Below are 22,291 nucleotides of genomic sequence, written 5' to 3' on the forward strand. Positions count from 1 at the left end.
GCTGCCGTAAGATTTGTGTCGCATTTTTCTTTACGGTTGTCTCATTGTGCAGTCTTTGCTTTGAGTGGTTCACCGCGATGTCCTTGAGTGGTTATAGTCCTATATTTAAACTAGACAGGTTTGTTTGAAGAGGACTTCAAGGCAAATGATGTCCTTAGGTAGCAAAGCTACTGTAACAGATGTCTTCTATTTATCTGTGGTAACATTCCTCACACACTTGCTGACTGTGTGCCGTCTGTTTGTGTGTGATGAAGGTGTGCGCTTTGAAGTAACATGGCCTCTTCTCTTCCGCTTTGTCTTCCAGCTACTTTGAGCTGGAGAGCAGCGGTTTGCGCGAGGAGATCCGCTACCGCTACAGCTACAGAGGCAAGCCTCGCTCCGAGTCCTTCCCCTACAGGCTAGCCGATGGCCAGTGGCACAAGATCGCCTTGTCTATCAGCGCCTCTCACCTGCTGCTGCATGTAGACTGTAACAGGTAACCCAGATCTCTTTCCTGCTCAAATAGCTTCACCTCTGTTAAATCAGCCGTTGGCACGTCGGGGTGTGTTCGCGTACAGAAATGAGCTCACCATGCTGGGGTCTTCCTCTGCTGCGTCTCCTAGTATCAGCCCTGAGCTGCTGGATGAGCTGTTCCAGCATCTGTTCTGCAGCATCCAGAGTGCTGCTGATGATTAAGAAAGTCTTTGTAGCCTTTGCCCTCATGAAGATAAATACCAGTAGTGGATGCACTGTGTAGGATTTGTAATCGGTGGAGTGCCGCCTTTTACAAATTAATGCTGCACTGAAGATTTGGGTTATAGCTCTTTGTGGTTTTGTGTTTTACTTTCTCGACATGCCATCATTCATTTAATTGGAAAAGCTTAGGCCTTCCCTAAGTGTGGCACGAATGTCTTAATGAATTAAAACCTTATGGCTCATAACTGGCTAATTGCTTATAATACTGTCAAAAGTGCAGTCAAACTTGACTTTTTACAGGTGACCTCTAACTCTCCCATACCCAAGCAAAAAAAAAAAGCTATAATAAGCCTCAGTAATATCTGCAGCATAACAACATGAGTTCCCAACATGTTACAGCACTATTTTAACAACCAAAGTTCTTAGTTAATGTAAATGTTATGTACCTGGATATGAATCACTGCATCCATTGTTCAATTTTTAGCGGCTTCTCGGGTTCTAAGGAATTTAACCCATTCCCGTTGACTGTCTCTATGGGATTTTTGTGAGTTTGGTATTTGAGGCGTACTGCCTTAATAACCCTGTGTAATGTTTTTGAAAGAGGATGCAGTAGCGCAGTGGGTTAAGCTGGTACCTGTGCTCTTGGGCTTCTTCATGTGTGTGGGGTTTGAGATCTGATCAGGGTGTGGGGAGTTTGTATGTTTCTCCCCATGTTTACACCTCCCACACAAGCACAGATGAAGATGCTGGCAAACTAATTCCCTTGCTTTTGTGAACCACGCAAGTGGTTGCTGTGAATCAGGATCTGCAGGATGACACATTCATCATCAGTGTTTTTGAAAAAGATGTGGTCTTTTTATTTGTGCACATTCATGACTGGGGTTAGGAACTTTTTTTTTTTTTTTTTTAAATCTGTTAAGTCTATATTTTGTCATAACAACATTTTCGAAAAGAAACCATGCTCTTCATATGATGGAATTACTCAGTGATAGTGCTGCTCATTATTCGCCTTAAGCCAATGGAACACCTGGTGTTCCAAGTCACCCCTGTTCATGTAAAGCCAGATATTTCAACATCCCAGCAACTTTTGTTTACTCTTGCTTTTGCTGAAATTTTACAAATCATTGAAGTTGAACAAAGCTTTGGATTATTGGCGGAGGTTGAGGAGAAATCCAATTTCCAACAAAGATTTTTGTTTTTTATCAGGTTCTGTAAGATTTATGATGTAATCCCATACAGAACCTGAATTTGGCAACAATGCATTGAAGCATTTTTGAATCTGTGATTTTCTCCTGTTGTGCTGACAATGTACTTTCCTTTATTTATTTCATTCCCTTCTAGTGTATTCTTGTGTTTGCTGTGTTGTACCTGCTCTGGTTGGTAATTTCTAATTTCAAGTTTCAAACTTGTTAATAAGCTTGGTGCATGAATGCCTAGTTAAAAGCCTTGGAGGGATAATTGAACAAACTAGAAACGTAATCTGCTATCTAAATAGAATGTAATTCTTAATACAGTTCAGCTGCTTTTTGAACACTTGCCCATTATAGTCTTCCAGGTACAGCACATAATGGGGCCACATCAATAGTCCGCAACCCCCACTGGTGACTTCACCTCTGTGTTATGCTGAAGGCTGCTTGAAGAGTCAAGACAAAAGAAGGAATCAGCCGAGTTGCTGCTTTGATAGGGCAGGTCCTGCTAATAAAGAACCAGAAGAAATAACGCAACATTTATGTACGCAGTACCTTAAAAACCTTTAACAAATGTGTTAAAATGAAGGGTTACACCTGCACATGCTAATCACGTTTGGTCTTGAAAGGCATTGTTTGCATTTTCAGTGAAGGACATTTATTGTGGTTCCCGCTCCTGTTCCTTTGTAATGAAACTGCGGTATGTGCCACGATGTGACCCGGTCTCCATTTGAGAAACCAATTTGTTCCAGTGTATGCTTTTAGTGGACAGTAAACACATTTCACTGCTAATTGAGCACATTTAAATTGCAGATTTGTTCACACACAAGCAGGTAAGATCCTTTCCCATATTTGGGAAAAAGGCAGCGAAGAAAGCCTTCTGTTGAATTGTTTTTGGGTCATTACCTCAGAGAACAATTGTTTTAATAGGAAAGTGCACAAAATAAACATTGAGACAATTTCTTACATCACTGCACTATTGTGAAATCCCATATGCATGCAGAAGTTGGGTTTAGATATTAGGGTTTGGATAATCGTTTCTGGGGTCAGGAGTGTGTGCTCAAATCAAGTACCTCTTTTCTCAGCTTTTTTACTTGTTTCTCATTTACTTATATACACTATGCCTGATTTATACTTATTTACTATGGGGTATACAAGCGCCACAAACTTGACATTTCACTGGTCCATCCAAGTATTCAAATGATGAAATGAAATAAGAAATTTTTCTCTTTGAAAAGCTCCGCTGCATCCTCATTTTAGTACAACAGTATGGCATATTTTTCTGCTGTTTTGTTGGCAGAATGGCTCTTTAATAGGGCCACTTCAGTGTAAGGTTCTGAAACCACAGCCTTGTTCTGTTTAGAGGCGAGGGAGCAGTGGCGGAGCAAGTGTGCAGTTGATCACTGTGTATATGCAAGATCTCTCCACAAAATAATACACACACATCCATTACACTGTATACAAGATGCTTTTATTCAAAGTGCAATGTTAGAAGTATCATATTGCAACATAGTGGTTTACACTGTTTGACACATGCATGTTGTTGTGGTTTTTTTTTTTTTTTTTTTTTTTGTGGAAAACTCCAGTAAATACTATGCACACTGCCACCTGGAACCGGGTGCTTTTCTTCAGCATGCTGCCAGTGATGCTGGCCCTTCTGTTTCTGCCACTGTCTTTATTCATCTAAGTTCTTTGTGTGTATTTCACTTCTTTCTGGTGTGATAAATGAGAGAATCACTCACTAGGATACTGTGAATTCTCTTCCCACCGTGTGGTAAACATGGTTGTATTGACAGGTCTGATGATAGCTCTCAGTAGAACAGTTCACAACAAAGCTATTTACAGTCCTTAGTTGTAGGCCGTGTAAATCTTGCTGTGTCCTTTACTTCTCTAGTGCCTGTAAAGACAACGATGTCCAGAGTTGGACTAAAAGCTTCAGTCATTGCCTGATAAAACAGTGATCGTTGCAATAAACTGAATTAGCAGAGATTCATGCTGCTTCAGTAGTTTATATCATGGTACTGATAAGGCTGAGAAATGAGGTCAGTATGAAGTCTCTCCAGGTCTGTTGCAGCTGGAGGAGCCTGGCATGAGTCTGTGACAGATTCACTATAGAGAAAATGAAGGACTGGGGCTGGATCTCAGGAGGCCAATTCATTTGATCGCAGTGATTGATAATGCAGCCTTTACATTATGCACAACAATGCATTCATTTGTGGGTGAGTTGGGGAGATCAGATGCACAATAAAGGGGGGCAAGGAAATAATGGGATGATATATGGTGACCTTCAGATTTCTCTTGATTGCCCATAATGCTTCTTGTCCTTGTAAGCTCAGAAGAACCAATTATTTGTGCCTCTTTAAATCAGTGGCGAGAGATGCGTGGTAAGGCAAGAACTTGTAAATAAAGTACCTTTTACAGTGAAAGAAAAAAGTCACAGCCAACCATTCTCAGACTGAGTGAAACAGGAAGCTGTGCTGGATGAACTGTTAATTTATTGAACGTCTGATACATTCCACTCCGACTGTCAAGCATGAATGGCCGACACAGTGTTGGCGCATATTACATCATGTTCTTCCCCAAGCCACTGGCCAGTGGTAAATCAACCCCTTATCATGGATGGGCAGGAGCTCAGATCTACAGATTAGTCCATTCTTCAGATGGGGTAATTAAAGATCTTCACGAAGACATTTCCGTCAGATATTTAGCATGATTGGATTTAGACGGTCATAATGTAAAATCGACATGACTAAATCCAACTCCCATTTTGAAATGAGGAAAAGGCATTTCTGTCAGTATTCTATTCTTGGGTTCAATTGATTTTATATAAACAATGCTTTTCCTAAGCCTTTTCTCCAGGCATCCTCATCCCGCAGCCCGCTGAGGTCATCTTCTGTCAAGGTGCTTTTCTTATGGAGTTTTCTTGTTACCTGCTCACTACTTTGATGTGGTAGGTCGTGTTGGATACTTGTCATGTCAAATTAACTGATACGGAGTTTTCTGTGCTCTTAAATAGCACCAAAAACTTCACTTTCCTAGCACTTGTTTCTCAAGTAATTTTAAAAGTTCCCATTTGCTGCATTATTGGACTGATAGATATGACAGAAAAGAAGCTAGCATTTGTATTTGTAACGCTCAATTTCATAATTTAATACCACATTTTTTAAATTGCTGATTTGACTTTTTAGTTGTGAGGTGTAAAATATTTCTGCTCTCTAATGAAACATGTAAGACACTTAAATGCACATACTGTATGTCACAATAGATGCCCCCCTCACATTAATTTTTTGCATTGTTTAAGTTCTTACACACAGCAATGTTCTTAGAGGACAGTGAGATAGGGTTTTCATAGCGCCCCTGAATCAAAGCTACATTTCACTTCTGGAGAATCTTTGGCATCCTTTTGATTTGACTGATTTCCTGTAGAGGGTACGGTGGCGCAGTGGGTTGGACCGGGTCCTGCTCTCCGGTGGGTCTGGGGTTCGAGTCCCGCTTGGGGTGCCTTGCGGCAGACTGGTGTCCCATCCTGGGTGTGTCCCCTCCCCCTCCGGCCTTATGCCGTGAGTTGCCGGGTAGGCTTCGGTTCCCCGTGACCCCGTATGGGATGAGCGGTTCTGAAAATGTGTGTGTGAGTGAGTGAGTGAGTGAGTGATTTCCTGTAAAGTGCACACTTGTGCAGTGAGGAATGGTGTTTATAGTGATGCTCTTGTAGGCTAAGCCTCCTGCACCATAGTCTCCAGAGACTTCTGTTCTAATCTCATCCTGAAAATGAAAGTGTGGAACAAATGGTTTGTGGCTTTTACTTAGTTATTTGCCACAAACTGAAATAAATAACTGAACCCAAATATGTTTCTCTCTATTGGTAATAAACTCAATAATTGCCTTCTGAATCCTGAGTTTGCTGGTATTTCATTTTATAACACTGCATTGTAAACTACAGGCATTGCAGTTTCATTACATTGTGTTCATTTCCATCCTTTTGATACCAAAAAGAGAATAATCTGTGCTTTGATCTTATTGGACTGGAATTTAGAAATACATAACAGGTGCGACAAAGTTGGCTGGAGTATCATGGATTTCTAAGGTCTTCAAGGGCTTGGTAGCTCTGGATAAGCTTGAAATGGCAAAGCCTATAATTTAATTTTAGAGTTAGTTTGGGTTTTCCAAGTTTTATGCCAAATACCACACAGAATTAATGTAGCTGATGTAAGAAAGGTGGGAAAGGTTATAATGTTCAGCAGTTGCATTGTTACATGAAGATGTTTTTATAAATTATGTGAATAATTATATTTAAATTAATATTTGTTTTAAGTCTAATATTTAAAATCACACACACACACACACACACACACACACACACACACACTTCTCCCGAGCGGGGTTATAGCATACCAGAACCTAACCCGGCAGCACAAGGCTGCAGGGGGACAGGACACACCCCGGATGGGATGCCAGTCTGTTGCAAGGCACCCCAAGCAAGACTCAAAGCCCAGACCTGCCACACAGCAGGACCCAGCCAAGATCCACTGCGCCACCGTACCCCCACAGTATTTAAAATGACATGAGTAATAAGGTCACTGTTGAATTATTACTTTTTGTTTGCATCTTTAAAGACAGATTTTTAGGAGGGGATGGTGCTGCAGCGAACAGTGCTGTTATCTCACAACGCCTCTGTGGTACGAGAGAACATGAGTTACCTGCTGTCTGTGTGGAATTTCCATGAGTTTCCTCCAGGTTCTCTGGTTTCCTGCCAAAGTCCAAACACTTGCAGTTCCGGTGACTCTAAATCGCCTGCAGTATGTGTGTGTTTGTGTGTCGGTACCCTGGGATGATTGGGCATCCAGTCCCAGGTGTACACCCCACCCCCCCAAGCCTTATGCTCAGTGCTTCCTGGATAGGCTTCAGGTCACTGTGACTCTGATCAGGACAAGTGGTTACCGAAAATGGATGGATGGATGGATGGATGCATGGAAGGAAGACAGTTTCATATTGAAATCCTCTATTAAACAATCTATGTATGTCATAGTAAGTGTGTAATTATGCAAGCAATGTTTCTTTGTTGGTTTGTAATTTTTTTGTTTGAAATGTATTGCAATAAAGCAGACTTGGCCTTCAAAGGCTTTTATGTATCCGAAGCAAAAAAGTGACTTTCACCAAAGTGAACCAAGGAGAGAGACATGACTCACCGCAGTGAGAACTGCTGTCCTTTCAAGCCCTGGTTTTATTGTAAGCCTGGAATCCTGATAATCAGAAACCCGAGGAAACCTGACAAAAACAGATCCAGTTGTCTGCTATTTTCAGCTAGCAGAGCTGCTATTTCAGTGTTGTTCTTGAGGTTTAAACAGTAATAAAGTACCTAATATTTTAGAGGGGGAAAAAAACATTCAAATAGGAAAATTTCAACTCGAGTTTCTATTTAGACCTGTTGATTCAGCTGACCCCCCCCCCCCCCCCCAAATGGTGTTGAAATTGTGGCCATGCATTTACTGTCACACACTGACACTTGTCGGTAGCTCTACGACAGTCAGAAAAGCTTTTCGATTGCTTGTAAATGCCATAAACAGTTTCGTATGGAATTGTGGTTCACAGCTGAGAATATGCGGGGGCCGCGTGGGGCAGCGCAGTTGGCTGGGTCCTGCTCTGTGGTGGGTCCGGGGTTCGAATCCTGCTTGGGGTGCCTTGTGATGGACTGACGTCCCACCCTGGGTGTGTTCCCGCCCCATCCAGCCTTGCGCCCTGTGTTGCCGGTTTAGGCTCCGGTTCGTCATGACCCCGCTTGGGATGAGCGGTTTCAGGCTGCGTGTGTGAGTTGAGAATGTCTGTGGGTAACATAACTTTTGGGTAAACAACGTTGAAGTTGTCCTTGGATGCCATTGAATGAACTTGTTATAATGAAGGTATACAGTTGAAAAGACTATATAATAATAAAACATGAGGATTTCCATTTTAGTACTTGTACAGCATCTTATTAATCATTACTGACATCAGCAAATGCTTTTTTAAAACCTAAAGTCAAACACAGAGAACCTATACATGCAGTTTGACCTTTCCCCTACTGTTTACAGTTATTTTCTATTGTTTCACTATTCATTTCTTATCTGTTTTATTCATGTCCAGGACTCTGTCTCGCTCAATTTTACTAAGCAAGCACGAAAAGAGCTGATTGACAGATATGTTGGAAGATTAAATTCTGTCTGCCACTGAAAGATTTATGGTTCTTTTTTTTTTTTTTTTGTCAAACTAGGGATCTTCTGTATGAAGAAAATACCGGTCTGCATTCACAAATCTTTTATATGCATTAGTTTGACCTCAGTCAAGTTTCATATGCATGGAAACAGAAATTTTGCTGTTAAAATCTCTATTTTTTATCAAATTGCCTTCACAAAAAAAGTGATTCTGAGATAGTTGAACGTTTTGTGCTGAGATGTTCAAGGTACAATTGTTTCTCGTTGTACACACAATGCCGTTAACTGCACAACTATTTTGGTTCAGCAGTCTTAAAAGGTGGAGATTATTAGTTATTTTGGTGCTTTGTCCCTAAAGTTGCTTGAAACCAGAGTGCTCTGCTTTCTTCACTTGGTCCACAGCTTGAAACTTTGCAGAGAAAGTGTCTGACAGAAACACCGTCTTAAAAACTTATCCTCACACGCTTGTTATTAATCGGTTAGATTTGCACGTAATGTTGTGTCCCAATACAGTAATACCACATGTTTTTTAAAAAAAAAAAAAAAAAAAAAAACAGGGAAAAACCTTGACATTTCCTTGAATCACTTCTTTATTCATTCTGTGCTCTGACTGTTTAAGTCAGTCAGTCTAAGAAATTATTTTCAGAGATCCATATCTCTGTGAAACTCATCAGATTTTCAAACTTTGTGAGAGTTTCTGAGCTCAGTCTACATCTAAGCTTCACCTCTTTTTTTTTTTGCATTTCCACTTGATCAAAGTTATTGAAGAAAACATTAATTTGCAAAGTGACATCAAACCATGCACTGAAAATGTGCTGTTTCTGTAGGTCTGATGAACCACATGGGAGTAGAAATACCCTTCTGAGTTTTCACGACAGGCTGCAAATGTCAGAATGACCCCTCCCCCAAGAATTATTATTGTTACAATATCAAATACATTGCAGTAGCATAAACCTATTTAAAATTTTATTCTATACCATTGATTGTTTTTAAAAACTAAAATTCCCCACACATGGCAATTGGCAAATATTAAAAAAACTGGAGTTGTTTGACATGTTTTGATTAATTGCTTTAAGGTGATAGTACTGACAGGTCAATACAAGAGTAAAGTGCTGGTGCTGTGTAATAATAAGCATACTTTTATTTTGAATTCTCATTATAGACTAAAGCTACTAAGAACCTGGATTCATTAAAAATATCACTGAAGAAGTACAAAATGCTTTTTTTCCCTTTCTTTGGCTTAAAGTGTGTGTTTTTCCCACCAACTTTTACCATCTTTGCTATGCCAGTAGTTTATCTGGTTTCTCCTCCTGCAGTAGTGCAATCCCACAAATCTGCTAGAGGCTCTGTTAAATGGGTTACGATTAAATAATAATTTAATGTTTTGTAATGACTTGATTTTTCAGTCAGATGCAAATATACTGGATCAATAAATATCACTGAAGTAAATCACGCAGTTAGTTTATGACATGGAAGAATATAATCCCGTTTCCCCCCACAATTACCAACTTCAGTCTTAATAAGTCAGGGTCTATTATCTGGGGCATGCTTATTTCCAGTTCAGCTGTTTCAGAATGTACAAACTAAGTATATGTAGATAATCTTTGTCTGTTTGCTCTTGCATTACTGATGCATATGCAGTGAGTTTAGGGAATAAAACTGCTCATTAGTAGTCTACAAGTGTTGCTGTTACCACCTCATTCACACACGTACCATTTTCTCTTAGTTACTTATTTTCTGTATAGTCTCTGTCCATCTTTCCTTTGCCCATATATTGTCAGGTTTTCTCATGTTTGGCAATATGTTAAGCTTTATTATAAGTGATTTGGGTCCATGTTCTTCTGTGAACTTTCCACGGCTTCCCTTTAATCCTGTGTTCAGGTCATTGTTATCATCACAGTAAAGCACAGCTGTAACCTACTATCCGCTCTTGATCGTTTCTAAAAATGAGGTCGATATCGAAAAGGGAGATGGCAGGAGCCCATTTCCCATAATCCCTTTGGTAGAAATTTATAGTCAATTGTGAGGCCATCCTGGAAACCCCAACTAACTTTTACAGATGTCTCTAAAAATAGTTTCAAAACACTTGAGATGATAAAAAATTAAAATAATCATAATGCAACAGTACACTGTGTGATATTCATATAAGTTGCCCAGAAATATTAGACTGTGCTGTTGGAGTTACAAAAGGGCAGCGCGGGAGACAAGTTTTGGAATACGAGCTTTACTGTGCCTCTACATCATTCGATAGCAGCATTCACAGCACACACACACACGCACGCCTGGCCAAAAGCTGTCGAACAACACACAAGTCCTTCATACCCCATAACTTCCCACAATGATCGCCGAACAACTATTTACATTCATAGCGGCAGTGCTGCATTATGGGGGAGCGACTGCTCCCATCGCTGCTGCTGCCAGTATGTTTTGTGTCATTTTTTGTCAGTTTGACTAAGAAATAGTCAAAATATAAAAAAACATGTCCCAAAAAGCTATTTTTTGACTCTGCTGCTGCTGCTAAATTACTGCCCTCCTTGGTGCCTCATTTTCCAGTCTCCTAGCACTTAAGTAGCTAAGATGAAATGCTATCCTGAGGATAAAGATTCGGAAAGCATGGCTTGGTGAGGCTTGGTGCAAGGTTCAAGGACATCTTTTACTGATTTTGTCCAACAGCTGACTCTTGTTTCTGCACAAACCTGGCCTGTGTTTTGAATCTGCACTGCAAAGCAGTAAACCTTTCTGTCTTGGAAATGTGTGTATGAGAAATGTCACGCTTGACATGAGCTACATTGCACCAGATCCCATTTGCCCTGGAGAGAGGAGTGAAAATTGGCACATGTACACTTTTCCTTTCATTATTGGATTTTTTCAATGTTATTTGCAGGTCAGATAAGATGAGACGGAATGTGAGAGTAGTCCCTGAGCTCAGCAGATCCTTTTTTTCTACGTTAGCCATTGAGCTGCTTTGTCTTGTCATTGCCAGGATCTACGAGCGTGTGATAGACCCCCCGCAGATGGATCTGACCCCAGGCAGTGGAGTTTGGCTGGGGCAGCACAGTCATAAACATGGCCTGTTCAAGGTAAGAGAAGCATGCCACCATTACAGAAACTTAACAAGCGTCACTCTTATCAGGCCGCAACTAGTTCTATGACCAAATGTAATATTTCTATCATGTCAGAGAGGTCATATCAGTTTAAGCCAGGGGTCCAGACCGTTACAACTCGTTTATATCTGGTCCACTTATATCTGGCTCCTCATTAAATAGATCAAATTACAGTTTTTCAGATATATTAACATTTTCACATTTATTCATTTTTTATAGCATTTTCTGATCGGAATCTGAAAATGTCTTTATACAAGAGCGAATGAGACCTGCTTTATCCACCGAGTTGATAGATGTCTGTAAAATGCACCCAGACAGAACATGAGTGTCAAACAGCATAAATTCAACTAATTTATGCTGTTTTTACAACCTGTGTTCATGAGTGTTGGTGATAAATAAGATGTGTTTATGGGATGATTCAGTGAACAGTCAACACTGAATAGAAGTTTGTGGAGAGCAGCTATTTTTATCTTCAGTCACTTAAATAAGTTCTCAATTTAATGTAGCTTGAAATTAATACACTTATTAACGTTCTTAGGCCCAAATTAATACTAGCAGTATTACAGTACAGTAAAGCTGTACCAGCTGATGCTAATTTGGAATGTCTGCTTGGACAGGGTTATAGTAAAGCTTTCAAAATATTTTTATTTATTGTAACTATATCTCAGATTTTTACAGAACTTAAACTGGAAATAAATCTGAACATGTGTGGATTAATTTTTTATTGATCGTGTCTTTGGAGTGATAAAGGACATTTTGGGGTTACAGCCAAATTGAACAATAAGCGTTTTGCAGTGATTCTCTTACTTATACAGCAGTGTGTTCTGTCTCAGTTCAGGGTAAGTACGTCGATGTAGGGTGCTGCACAAGGAGCAGGGTCTGAACGGGCAAATTTGACATCACAAGGAAATGGCCCTCACTGCAGTGCTATCGCTTCCTGCTCTGGTCGTACTGTTAAGCTGAATCTGAATATTGCAGCCTTCTTCCACATTAATAAAGGGAACGCTTGTCTGCTCGTGCTGCAGTTCCATTGCTAACCTATAACCACGTACCCCGTTGAGCAAGTATTTTAATAGCACAAAATAAGCAGTTCGCAGCTTGCATTTTTTAACTGCACTACATTCACATTTACATTTATTCATTTAGCAGATGCTTTTGTCCAAAGCGACGTACATCTCAGCAAAAGTACAATTTGTGCATTATATTAAGAGAAGGAAACATAGCTGCAGACATATGACTCTCAAGTAAACCTAGTTTGTTACTTTCCACTTGATGCACCGATGCTTTTCGCTCAGGTAGGTGCATAAAACACAGGATAGACAAATCCTGATACCCTCCTACCATTTTTTTTTTTTAAATAACATTATAAGATACACAAACAAACAAAAACAATGCCGGAGTAGTGGCTGAATAATGCCTTATCTGGTGATGCTCGTGAAGTTACGGTGCACAAAAAATTACACCGTACATGAGCTGGAGAGATCTTGGGCGAAATGGGTCCTGAAAAGGTGAGTTTTCAGACCCTTCTTGAATGTAGACAGAGTTTCTGCAGTTCTGAGTGAGAGGGGAAGGTCGTTCCACCACAACGCAGCCAGATCCGAGAACCTCCGTGCTTTACTTTTCGTGCGCGGGACCACCAAGCGAGCAGAAGTAGATGAGCGAAGGGGTCTAGCTGAGGTATAGCGGTTGATCAAGTCCTGTAAATAGCTGGGAGCAGTTCTGTTGATGCATTTGTAGACAGTAACCAGGGTCTTGAATTTGATTCGGGCAGCTATAGGAAGCCAATGCAGAGAAATGAGTAGAGGAGATACGTGGGAACGCCTTGGCAAGTCAAACACAACTCCTGCAGCAGCATTCTGTAGAAGCTGTAGAGGTTTGATGGCACTAGCAGGAAGGCCACACAGGAGAGAACTTGGTGTACTCTGACCTCCAGTTGCGTGTTTTTATCTGTTCAACAAAACAGATATAATGACTGCATATTCAGGAAATGTATTATACAGTTCCACTGTTTTATCCTCTGAAAGTACTCTTAACAGGTCTGTCCTTAGTATCATGTTTTTTTCACATTCAGGGAGTAAGCGGGGAACACTAAAGAAGTAATTGTAGTTAAAAGTGAATTTGGAAATAAAAGTGAATTTCCTAATTATAAGACTGAAGAAATTTGAAAGTGGCAAGAATGAAACCATTTATGAAATCAGTTTGGAGCCCCAAGTTGAAAGGATTTCGATGTTCAATTTCATGGCACATGCTTGGCATTTGCACAACAGGACCAGTATCCAACCGCAACAGTGTTATTTTTAATGAACTTGTCTGTAGGGCTTAATGAAAAGTTTTCATGTTTTTTTGATGGCTGTCTAAACTTTGTTTCTCAAAATACACTCTTGTATTTTTTTTTTTCCTCCCACTCGCACACTGCTAATGTTTACATAATTAAACACATGCCTCCTTTGAGACGCCAGAAGTGTGTCTGCTGTTTCTCACATCCCCGAGATGAATAAAGTGAGTGAGGGATTCTGTTTCCATAAAATATGAGTAGCAAAACCCATGAGAGGTCTGTTGCTTTTATGTTTTTAAACACATGGAAGCTCTCAATTAAAACTCCCCTGTCAGTGATGGGAGGTGAAATAAACCTACAATAATTCATCATGTTCAGTCAGTCTGAGAGCAGGTTCAGAGCCATGGAAAGTTAAGCCTGTAACTTGTCTTACATTTACATTTACATTTATTCGTTTAGCAGACGCTTTTCTCCAAAGCGACGTCTGACAGTATCTGACAGAAAATGTGTGCATTACTTCAGCAGAGAGACTTGGATACAGACGCGTGATTCTAAAGCACAATTAGTTCGTTACTTTCCATCATGTGAACCAACGTCTTCGAATGAGACACGACGGATGCCGTTGTTGACTAACAGTTTGCCGTGAGTTTCGGTATTTGGAAAAATACAGCTTTCAAAATTTGTAGCAACGCAATTATTTAGTCTACAAAGAAATTAATACAGTACCCAGTCATAAATCAGAAGATTGTGTGTGTGTGTCTGCGTGTGTGTTTTTTTTAAACCTACCATTTCTCACTGAGTTTATTTAATACTTCACTGCATCTGCAGAATTTTTTTTTTTGAAAAGTGTAGAGATGTTACTTCCTGGAAATGTATTAATTGCCTTGTTCCCAAGACTGCTCTCTATGGCTTTGTCTCTACTGTGTTTGTTTTGTAGCCCTTCTCTGCAGTTGGCCTTTAATTACTGTTTGTAAAGCAGTTGTGGATATTCTTTGCAGAACTGGAAAACACTGGTGACAGTATATTACACCTCATCCCTCAGGAACCGCAGATGAGAGTGAGTGAGCAAATTATTGTAAGAGCAGAGAACTTAAATAAAGAGTCTAGTTTTTTCCTGAAAATCTGCACGTAGGATGAATCCTCATTTAAAAACTCTCAAATATGATTAGTTTATGGGGAAAATGTGTTCCTGAACTACAAAAGGACACTTTCTTAACCAAATATGCAGAACTCCAACCTCATTCTCCATATTGAAGAAGAGTAAAAGTGGAATTCTTTATTTTGTTATGCAAGGTTTGTAGAGGAGTACACTCTCCATAGGTCTCTGATTGGACATCGGGTCCCATATAACTATTCGTATGTAAAGCAGAAGCAACAGTCCAACAAGTGAAGTTGACAGATTATAGTCCTTTTGATAGAATTTCCTCCTTTCCTCCTCCTTTCTATTGTACTGTAATAGGTGATGTAAGATTCCATTCCAAGATTCTCCAAGTATTATGTGCTGAACGGCTCTTTCCTGCGTTCTTTTGGATCTGCTGGGATGGATTGAGGAGCTCGCTAGTGAGAGGCTACTTCACGCATAAACCATCCCTAAATGTGTCGCTCACTTGGAGGAGAGAACGGTGGTGAATTCTGACAGGGCAATTTGGTTCTTTGGCAAAAGACCCAGCATTTCTGGATTTGTCATTCATTGCACTTTACTTTTCCATACCACAGGTATGAAAACTTGATAAGAGTAAATAAAATGCGCTTTCCCAGCTGTCAGTATCACTAATCACTAATACTGTTTTTTTTCCATCCATTTGTTGTATCAGCTGAAGTCAAATGAATTAAAAAAAGAAAAGAAAAATGCTGCATAATCTCACTCTTTTTTCACTTTCTGATTTCTTAGGGAACACTTCAAGATGTGAAGTTTATTTTTGCTCCAAATGGATACATTACTCAATGTCCAAACCTTAATCGCAGTAAGTACTCGTAATATTCTCAACTCAAGTTAACATGTGCCATATTCATAGTTGCTGTTATTGATGACATGAAAAGAGAAGCGCAAATGTAAAGTCCAAATATTAATTATACCTCATTAGCATCACCCATCATTAATATTCCTTTAACTCGGTAGCTAATTTGGGGCAGGGGTACCAAAATCATAATAATTATTCTGATTTGTCTTACTATTTTTTGTTATTTTCATCTGGTTGTTAACATTTTATGGATATATTTAATGCCGGTTCCTTTCTCAGAGGTGCAACACTACTGATTCATTTCAGTTTTCCCCTATATTCTACTCTGATATATCCCATATTGCATTGGGTCTTTCCAGTAGAAATTATTCTGCTGATATTATCTCATAAATTTTAAGTGAGAGCAGTCAAGACTTCAGAACTTTTTAAATGAGACATGGAGCTGTATTCATAGGATTTCCCACTTAAGGGGGCTTAAATCTTGATAGTTTTCCCTTTAAAATTAAGTCTTTGTGAAAAGTCAAAATACTAATTTTGTAACTTGCTGTTAAATGAACTGTCCAAATATACCAGCCTAAACGGATTCATTATGGAAAAATTTGTATACCTTGTGAATGTACTTTCTTCATATTTCCTGTCATGTTCGTACATTCAAGACATATTTTTATTAAGTATTTTATAATGAGCTGATTAATCCTTACAGGTACAATTTTGAATTATGTCCAGTAATTCTATGAACATTATTAAACTTCAAACATTTTTTGCATTATGTTCTTTTTTTAAACGATGTAATGCATTTCTGCACAAGACTCATTCAATTATTAAATTCAGTAATATTGTAATTAAGAAGACTTAGCACGCAAGGGGTTACAGTTTGAAAATCCCGTGGGTTTCTGCTAAACTAAAATTAGTAAGTACATTGGCAAAAGATAGCTTTCCCTAATGTGCTGGCAGCACATATGCCAAAGATACTGTTTGCCTTGCAGCTTGTGATCATTCTTGTTACCAAATGCCAGTTTATTGATAATAATTACTGATGTTTGAGTTCCAGGCCAATGCATTGACCTTGAAATCACCCATCCATAGCTCTTCTGAAATTACTGTTTTTTTCTTTTTCTTTTCTCTCAGCATTAGATATGCTGCTGTAGTCTCAGCTTGATGTCTGTGTCTTCCTTTTCTATTTCCCTATTGAGCCTGTCCGACATGTAGTGATTTCTTGAGCCTGGTGCAAGGCATTATGGATCTACAGGAGCTCTTAGCCAAAATGACTGTAAAGGTTAGTATGACTGTTAAAAACTGATAGCTGTTTTTGCTGTACTCATGGTTTTTGCATACAGACTCTGTTTATCCATCCATCCATCTTCCTCCGCTTTTATCCGGGGCCGGGTCGCGGGGGCAGCAGTCCGAGCAGAGTACTCCAGACCTCCCTCTCCCCGCACACCTCCTCCAGTTCCTCTGGGGGAACCCCAAGGCGTTCCCAGGCCAGCCGGGAGACATAGTCTCTCCAACGTGTCCTGGGTCTGCCCCGAGGCCTCCTCCCAGTGGGACAAGCCCGGAGCACCTCCCCAGGGAGGCGTCCAGGAGGCATCCGGAACAGATGCCCGAGCCACCTCAACTGGCTCCTCTCGATGCGGAGGAGCAGCGGCTCTACTCCGAGCTCCTCCCGGGTGACTGAGCTCCTCACCCTAGCCCTAAGGGTGCGCCCAGCCACTCTGCGGAGGAAACTCATTTCTGCCGCTTGTATCCGCGATCTCATTCTTTCGGTCATGATCCAGAGTTCATGACCATAGGTGAGGGTAGGAACGTAGATCGACCGGTAAATTGAGAGCTTCGCCTTACGACTCAGCTCCCTCTTCACCACAACAGACCGGTACAATGACCGCATTACTGCAGATGCCGCACCGATCCGTCTGTCGACCTGCCGCTCCATTTTTCCCTCACTCGTGAACAAGACCCCAAGATACTTAAACTCCTCCACTTGAGGGAGCAACTCCCCCCTAACCCGGAGGGAGCAATCCACCTTTTTCCGACTGAGAACCATGGCCTCGGATTTGGAGGTGCTGATTCTCATCCCCGCCGCTTCGCACTCGGCTGCAAACCTCCCCAGTGCACGCTGCAAGTCTTGACTTGATGAAGCCAACAGGACCACATCGTCCGCAAAAAGCAGAGACGAGATCTCGCGGCCACCAAAACAGACACCCTCCGTTCCCTGACTGCGCCTAGAAATTCTGTCCATAAAAATAATGAACAGAATCGGTGACAAAGGGCAGCCCTGGCGGAGTCCAACATGCACCGGGAACAGGTCTGACTTACTGCCGGCAATGCGAACCAAGCTCCTGCTCCGGTCATACAGGGAACGAACAGCCCGTAGCAACGAGCCCCGAACCCCATAATCCCGAAGCACCCCCCACAGGATGCCACGAGGGACACGGTCGAATGCCTTCTCCAGGTCCACAAAACACATATGGACTGGTTGGGCAAACTCCCACGAACCCTCCAACACCCTAGTGAGGGTATAGAGCTGGTCCAGTGTTCCACGGCCAGGGCGAAAACCGCATTGCTCCTCCCGAATCCGAGGTTCGACTATCGGTCGGATTCTCCTTTCCAGTACCCTGGCATAGACTTTCCCAGGGAGGCTAAGGAGTGTGATCCCCCTGTAGTTGGAACACAATCTCCGGTCCCCCTTCTTAAAAAGAGGGACCACCACCCCGGTCTGCCAGTCCAGAGGCACCGTTCCCGAACTCCACGCGATGCTGCAGAGGCGTGTCAGCCAAGACAGCCCCACAACATCCAGAGACTTGAGAAACTCGGGGCGGATCTCATCCACCCCCGGAGCCTTGCCACCGAGGAGTTTTTTGACTACCTCAGCAACTTCAGCCAGGGTAATGGACGAGTCCCCCTCCGAGTCCCCAGCCTCAGCTTCCTCTACGGAAGGCGTGTCGGAGGGATTGAGGAGATCCTCAAAGTACTCCTTCCACCGCCCGAGAACATCCTCAGCTGAGGTCAGCAGCGCACCACTTCCACTGTAAACAGTGTTCGTGGAACACCGCTTCCCCCCTCTGAGTCGCCGGACGGTTTGCCAGAATCTCTTTGAGGCCGACCGAAAGTCTTCCTCCATGGCCTCACCGAACTCCTCCCAAGCCCGAGTTTTTGCCGCGGCGACTGCCAGAGCCGCGCTCCGTTTGGCCCGTCGGTACCCGTCAGCTGCTTCAGGAGTCCCATGAGCCAGCCAGGCCCGATAGAACTCCTTCTTCAGCTTGACGGCATCCCTTACTTCCGGTGTCCACCACCGTGTTCGGGGATTGCCGCCGCGACAGGCACCGGAGACCTTATGGCCGCAGCTCCGAACAGCCGCACCGACAATGGAGGAGCGGAACATAGTCCATTCAGACTCAATGTCCCCCACCTCCCTCGGGACCTGGTTGAAGCTCTGTCGGAGGTGGGAGTTGAAGACCTCTCTGACAGGGGCCTCCGCCAAACGTTCCCAACAGACCCTCACTATGCGTTTGGGCCTGCCAGGTCTGTCCAGCTTTTTCCCCCGCCATCGAATCCAACTCACCACCAGGTGGTGATCAGTTGACAGCTCAGCCCCTCTCTTCACCCGAGTGTCCAAGACATATGGCCGAAGGTCAGAAGAAACGACTACAAAGTCGATCATCGACCTCCGACCTAGGGTGTCCTGGTGCCAAGTGCACTGGTGGACACCCTTATGCATGAACATGGTGTTCGTTATGGATAAACCGCGACTAGCACAGAAATCCAATAACAACTCACCGCTCTGGTTCAGATCAGGGAGGCCGTTCCTCCCAATCACGCCCCTCCAGGTATCACTGTCGCTGCCCACGTGGGCGTTAAAGTCCCCCAGTAGAACGACAGAGTCCCCAGTGGGAGCGCTTTCCAGCACGCCCCCCAGGGACTCTAAAAAGGCCGGGTACTCTACACTGCCGCTAGGCGCATAAGCACAAACGACAGTGAGAGACCGTTCCCTGACCCGAAGGCGTAGGGAGATGACCCTCTCATTCACCGGGGTAGACTCCAACACATGGCGGCTGAACTGGGGGGCTATTAATAAGCCCACACCAGCCCGCCGCCTCTCACCTTGGGCAACGCCAGAATAGTGGAGAGTCCACCCCCGGTCGAGTAGAGTGGTTCCAGAACCCAAGCTGTGAGTGGAAGTGAGCCCGACTATATCTAGACGGTATCTCTCAACTTCCCGCACCAGCTCAGGCTCCTTCCCCGCCAGTGAGGTGACATTCCAAGTCCCAAAAACCAGAGTTGGCGCCCGAGGTCTGGGTCGGCCGGGCACTCGGCCCCGACCACCGCCCAAATCACAACGCACCGGCCCCTTATGGTTTCTCCGGCAGGTGGTGAGCCCACCGAAGAGCGGCTCCACGTTGTGGCTTCGGGCTGAGCCCGGCCAGGCCCCGTGGGCATAGACCTGGCCAGACTCTGTTTAGTGATCTCTAAACTGTGATCTCTTGGCATCTTGTATTGTCTCTCACCTACACATCTGTCACTGTAAAAACCCTACCTTGGATTCCATGTTTCCTTTCTCTGCCTCCATTCTTCACTTGCTCTGTGGTGATCTGGACCAACGAAAACAATGATATGTTTCTGAATTCAGTACAAGAAGCTATATAAGTTTTTTGGGGGGTAAGGATATGTGGAAATGGAATTCCATGCCTGAATCACAGAAGTACATTAGTCCATTCCCTGGTGACTCATGATATCCTTTGATACCTCCATTTGCATCTCACTCTCAGTTTATGCATGTTGAAATACAGTATATATTTTTTGCTGGTTCTTATTGTGGCGCACAGTGCTCTGGGTTTGGATGGGACGAAGAAGGATGCATAGGCAGCATTCATCTTGAATGTTTTATTTGAACACCAGCACACAGAGAAATAATACTCTCAGTTTGAGGACACCCTTTTTGCAAGGACCTTTGCTTCTAGCCAGCCTTCCCAGCCTGCTTAACACCCCCAGGCTCTCTTTTCCCACAGGCAAACACGGTCACCCCATCATTTTCCCCGTAAGTCCCCCCAGTGGTTGCACGCCTGCTTTACTCATTTTTCCCATAATGCAACTATTTACAACAAACACATTCCCCGCTCAATCTCGCAGTAATGCGGGTCGTTACATTATTTTTTTTATAAGTAACTACAATGTATTTTTATAAACACATTTGTGAAATACTGTACATATTTGTGTTATAGTTGTGGTTTTTGGCTTTACATGGTATGACAAACCCCTGATGCTTTCACGCGTTGCCACTCCACTGTAGTCCATACAGTTTTTTTCAGTGTTCAACAGCTCTTTAAAATGTGAAAGAAGCAAGCTGTGAGACTATTGTGCTGGGAAGTATTACAATAAGTAGCTGAACCAGATTTTGAACCATAGTTGAATGAATGATGGACTTTTAAGATTGAGACCTGAAGTCACCAGCTCTCATTCGAGCAATTGACATGAGATATGAGGGCTTTCATTCCAACCTGTACCTTGGTGATGTTCCTGAGAATCTGCAGTCTTGGCTGAGTGACAGACTACATGGAGGATCATCACAGGCATCGTCGCATGTGTCCTACTGACAGAGACTTGGAGACGGCTGTTGTCCTGCTGCTGTCTTCCTTTACCTGTCAGCTCCATTCCCCTGAGGGAGAGAATGCTTTCCTGTTGAAATGCTGCATAGCAGAGCATCTCTTCCATATGTCTCTTGGAAGTGATGCAAAGATTATGAAGGAAGAATAAGTGCACATTCCCTGGCCCCCAGTGTGGACACTACACATGTTTTCCCCTGTAAGAAACAGAGTGGTTGGTGAGCACATGTGTAGCTCTGCAGAGATGCTGTTATATCATGGTGTATGAAGTTCTTACTTTTTTAATTATGCAAAAAGACCTCATTGACTCTTTCAGCGCTCAGTCACCTGCAAAGTTTGGTCAAAAATGGAAGAATTCTATTAAAGGTCTTTTTTAAATTAAACAGATGGGTTTTGAGTTGTAGACTTCATAATATTCTGAGTTAAGCAGCAAGAGCATGGAGCAAATGTATTTTTTTAAATTTGTTCTTATTGAGATATGTTTTTTGCTAGTGCTAAAGCTTTCCTAGGACTCGTGACAGCAGAAATGAGATTTCTGGAAAAAGGTTTTTTATCTTGAGCTTCTCAAGGTCAGAAATGTTGTTTAATTCAGCATGGAGCACTGCTCTTTCTAAGACCTTTTCTGTGATCAATGCCTGCGCATCAAGTGGACGGAATGCCTTTAAAAGGTTTCTGAGCAAATGCCACTAGTGGTGTTGTGGTGCGATGGGAGTTGAAGCCACACCATTAACAGTTTGTCACCTGAACTCGGGCCACTTCAATGTACGCTGCTATTAAAGAGCCAGTCGTGACAACAACCTTCCCTGCGTTACTGCAGTTAAAAAGCTATCAGAGCAATTTTGATGGCCTCTGTGGTACATATTGTTATCCCTCAGATAGATTGGATAAAGGCTGGTCAGAATCTGAGAAGAAAGTGATATCATCACATTTTCAAGGCCCTTATTGAGGTTTTGTTCCCAGGTTCCTTGAAGTCGGAAGAGTCACCTTTTTCTCCATTATCAGTTAAATTATGCAGAGTCAAGACTGAACCAGCTGGAGAATTGCCACTGTGAGAAGACCTGCAAGGCAAGCGGGTTGCTGCACCGGGACAAGGAGCAGTGGGCGGAGCCAGATAATTGCAGGAATTGCGCCTGTAACGTAGGTCCTTCAAAAGATGTCAGCATGTCTATCATTGATTTTCCGTTTTTGTGTCTGAATGCCACCTCAAAAAATCATGCTAACTATTAAACACATTAGATAATTACTTAAAGAGCTTTGTTCACATTTTATCATCTTTGAGTGGAAGAAGTACTTGGAAAAAGTGCTGG

At 42.4% G+C, this 22,291-nt stretch overlaps 1 protein-coding gene across 1 annotated transcript in view; it reads left to right on the forward strand.

Annotated features, from left to right (window-relative positions):
• LOC108941178 (protein kinase C-binding protein NELL1-like) overlaps positions 1 to 22,291 on the forward strand; it is a 137,895-nt gene that overhangs the window by 23,838 nt on the left and 91,766 nt on the right. The window contains exons 4-8 of the mRNA XM_018763807.2: positions 305 to 475; positions 11,031 to 11,127; positions 15,318 to 15,390; positions 16,581 to 16,663; positions 21,987 to 22,121. Coding sequence (XP_018619323.1) covers positions 305 to 475; positions 11,031 to 11,127; positions 15,318 to 15,390; positions 16,581 to 16,663; positions 21,987 to 22,121 — 559 coding nt within the window. The remainder of the gene's footprint in view (positions 1 to 304; positions 476 to 11,030; positions 11,128 to 15,317; positions 15,391 to 16,580; positions 16,664 to 21,986; positions 22,122 to 22,291) is intronic.

This window comes from Scleropages formosus, chromosome 11, assembly GCF_900964775.1.
Source record: "Scleropages formosus chromosome 11, fSclFor1.1, whole genome shotgun sequence".
In the NCBI taxonomy this organism is placed as follows: Eukaryota; Metazoa; Chordata; class Actinopteri; order Osteoglossiformes; family Osteoglossidae; genus Scleropages; species Scleropages formosus.